At 41.0% G+C, this 1,677-nt stretch overlaps 1 protein-coding gene across 1 annotated transcript in view; it reads left to right on the top strand.

Annotated features, from left to right (window-relative positions):
* Positions 1-14: 14 nt before the first annotated feature.
* Positions 15-1,677, top strand: part of LOC107741604 (uncharacterized) — a 4,531-nt gene continuing 2,868 nt past the window's right edge. The window contains exons 1-2 of the mRNA XM_016554363.1: positions 15-285; positions 378-689. Coding sequence (XP_016409849.1) covers positions 15-285; positions 378-689 — 583 coding nt within the window. The remainder of the gene's footprint in view (positions 286-377; positions 690-1,677) is intronic.

A 1,677-nucleotide genomic window follows, 5' to 3' on the forward strand; every position in this document is an offset into this window, starting at 1 on the left:
GTTCTGGTCAAAATATGCGTCTGTCCTGTAATAAGGCTCTTCCTGACTGCAAATCAACTACATGGAACTATAACAGATTCAGAGATTCAGCAGCAGTTGAACTGATTGGTTTAGGGATAAAGAAGAAAGACACAGAGAGTCATGAGAGACTGAGTCTGGGGTCTGACTGCTCTCTGAACATCAACAACATCACAAAACAAGATTATGGATTTTACATCTGCCGTCAATATGTGAATGACAAACAACAAGGAACTGATGCTCATGTTTATCTGCATGTTCTTCATGGTAATTTTACGATTATGTGGTCAATTTATTCTTCATTTAAACTCTCCTGATGATTGAAGAGTGTGTGATTTGTGTGTTATTCTGTGTTTCAGTCTCTTCATCTTCATCATCCTCACAGACTGAGATCAGTGCAGGCCGCTCTGTGACTCTCTTCTGTCAGTTGTATTCTCTTGCTTGTGATGATTGGATCCGTTCTGAGAGAATTGAGCTGTTCTGGGTGAATCAGGCTGGTGTCAAACTGACGAGATCAGACTCCAGATATCAGATATTACTCTCATCAGATCACTGTACCATCACTCTGAATACAACACTCCTGAATGAAGATCACAACAGAGAGTGGAGATGTGAAGTTACTCGGAGAGATCAAGTCAAGAGCTCAGTCACATACACTGTCAAGAGTTCAGGTCAGAAACTAACTTTCCTAAGTCACTTTCAGAAAACGGACTGATACAGAGACATAATGATGTCATTCATTCAGGTCAGGACATGGGTTGTTGGTTTATTGGTTGCAGTATCATCTCAGGCCACAAGAGGCTCCTATAACTGTCTAATGGAGAAATAACAGACAACACCTCGCTTTGCTGCAGCTCAGGGTCCTAAACAGCTGTTTATAGATAGAAATAGCCTTGATGGAAACACCACTCCTTCTGCTTTTCTTCATCTGATGATGGAACACATTATATTATGTTAATGAAAATATGATGTTATTATGATGCATCTGAACGTTCATCTTCTGCAGCTCCGGTCGATATAAATTCACAGATTCCAGTCAGCAGCTCAAACTCTGAGACGACATCAAGACAAACTCCAGCAGCAGGTCCTACACAAGGTTCATGATCACTGACACACATCAGCAGTCTCTCACGTCACTGCTTTATTTACATCCGCAAGAACATCTGCCTGCTGATTCATGAGTTCAGCACTGAAACCTCAAAGATTCATAAATACATGTGCATTTAAAATGTTTTCATACACTGTCATATGTTTAGCTGCTGATGTTCTACATTTCAGTGTTCATGCAAACTTACAAAATGTCACACTTTACACACACATATCTATAAACGAGAAAGAGATCACATTGGAGAGAAAGATTCTTTTAAAATGTCATCAGATTTATTTTTGGTAAATGGCAACCATCAGTTCTCTTTCATGGGAACTTCGAACTGCGTCCTCTAGGGGTCGCTATGGGGAACGCCTCGTCGTGACCCGTGTCTGAAGCATACATTGAAAAAACACCAACAACACGTTGGCCGGCGACAGCCATGACGTCACTACCGGTGCGACTATAGTATAAATAGGCGCCGGGAGAACACATCATCCTCTTCTTCGTCTTCATTGACTGTTCTGTTTGAAGCATGCATTTCCAAGGAAAAAGTAAGAGCTATCTCTATT

Source organism: Sinocyclocheilus rhinocerous, unplaced genomic scaffold (genome assembly GCF_001515625.1).
Source record: "Sinocyclocheilus rhinocerous isolate Xijiao unplaced genomic scaffold, SAMN03320098_v1.1 scaffold5608, whole genome shotgun sequence".
NCBI lineage: Eukaryota > Metazoa > Chordata > Actinopteri > Cypriniformes > Cyprinidae > Sinocyclocheilus > Sinocyclocheilus rhinocerous.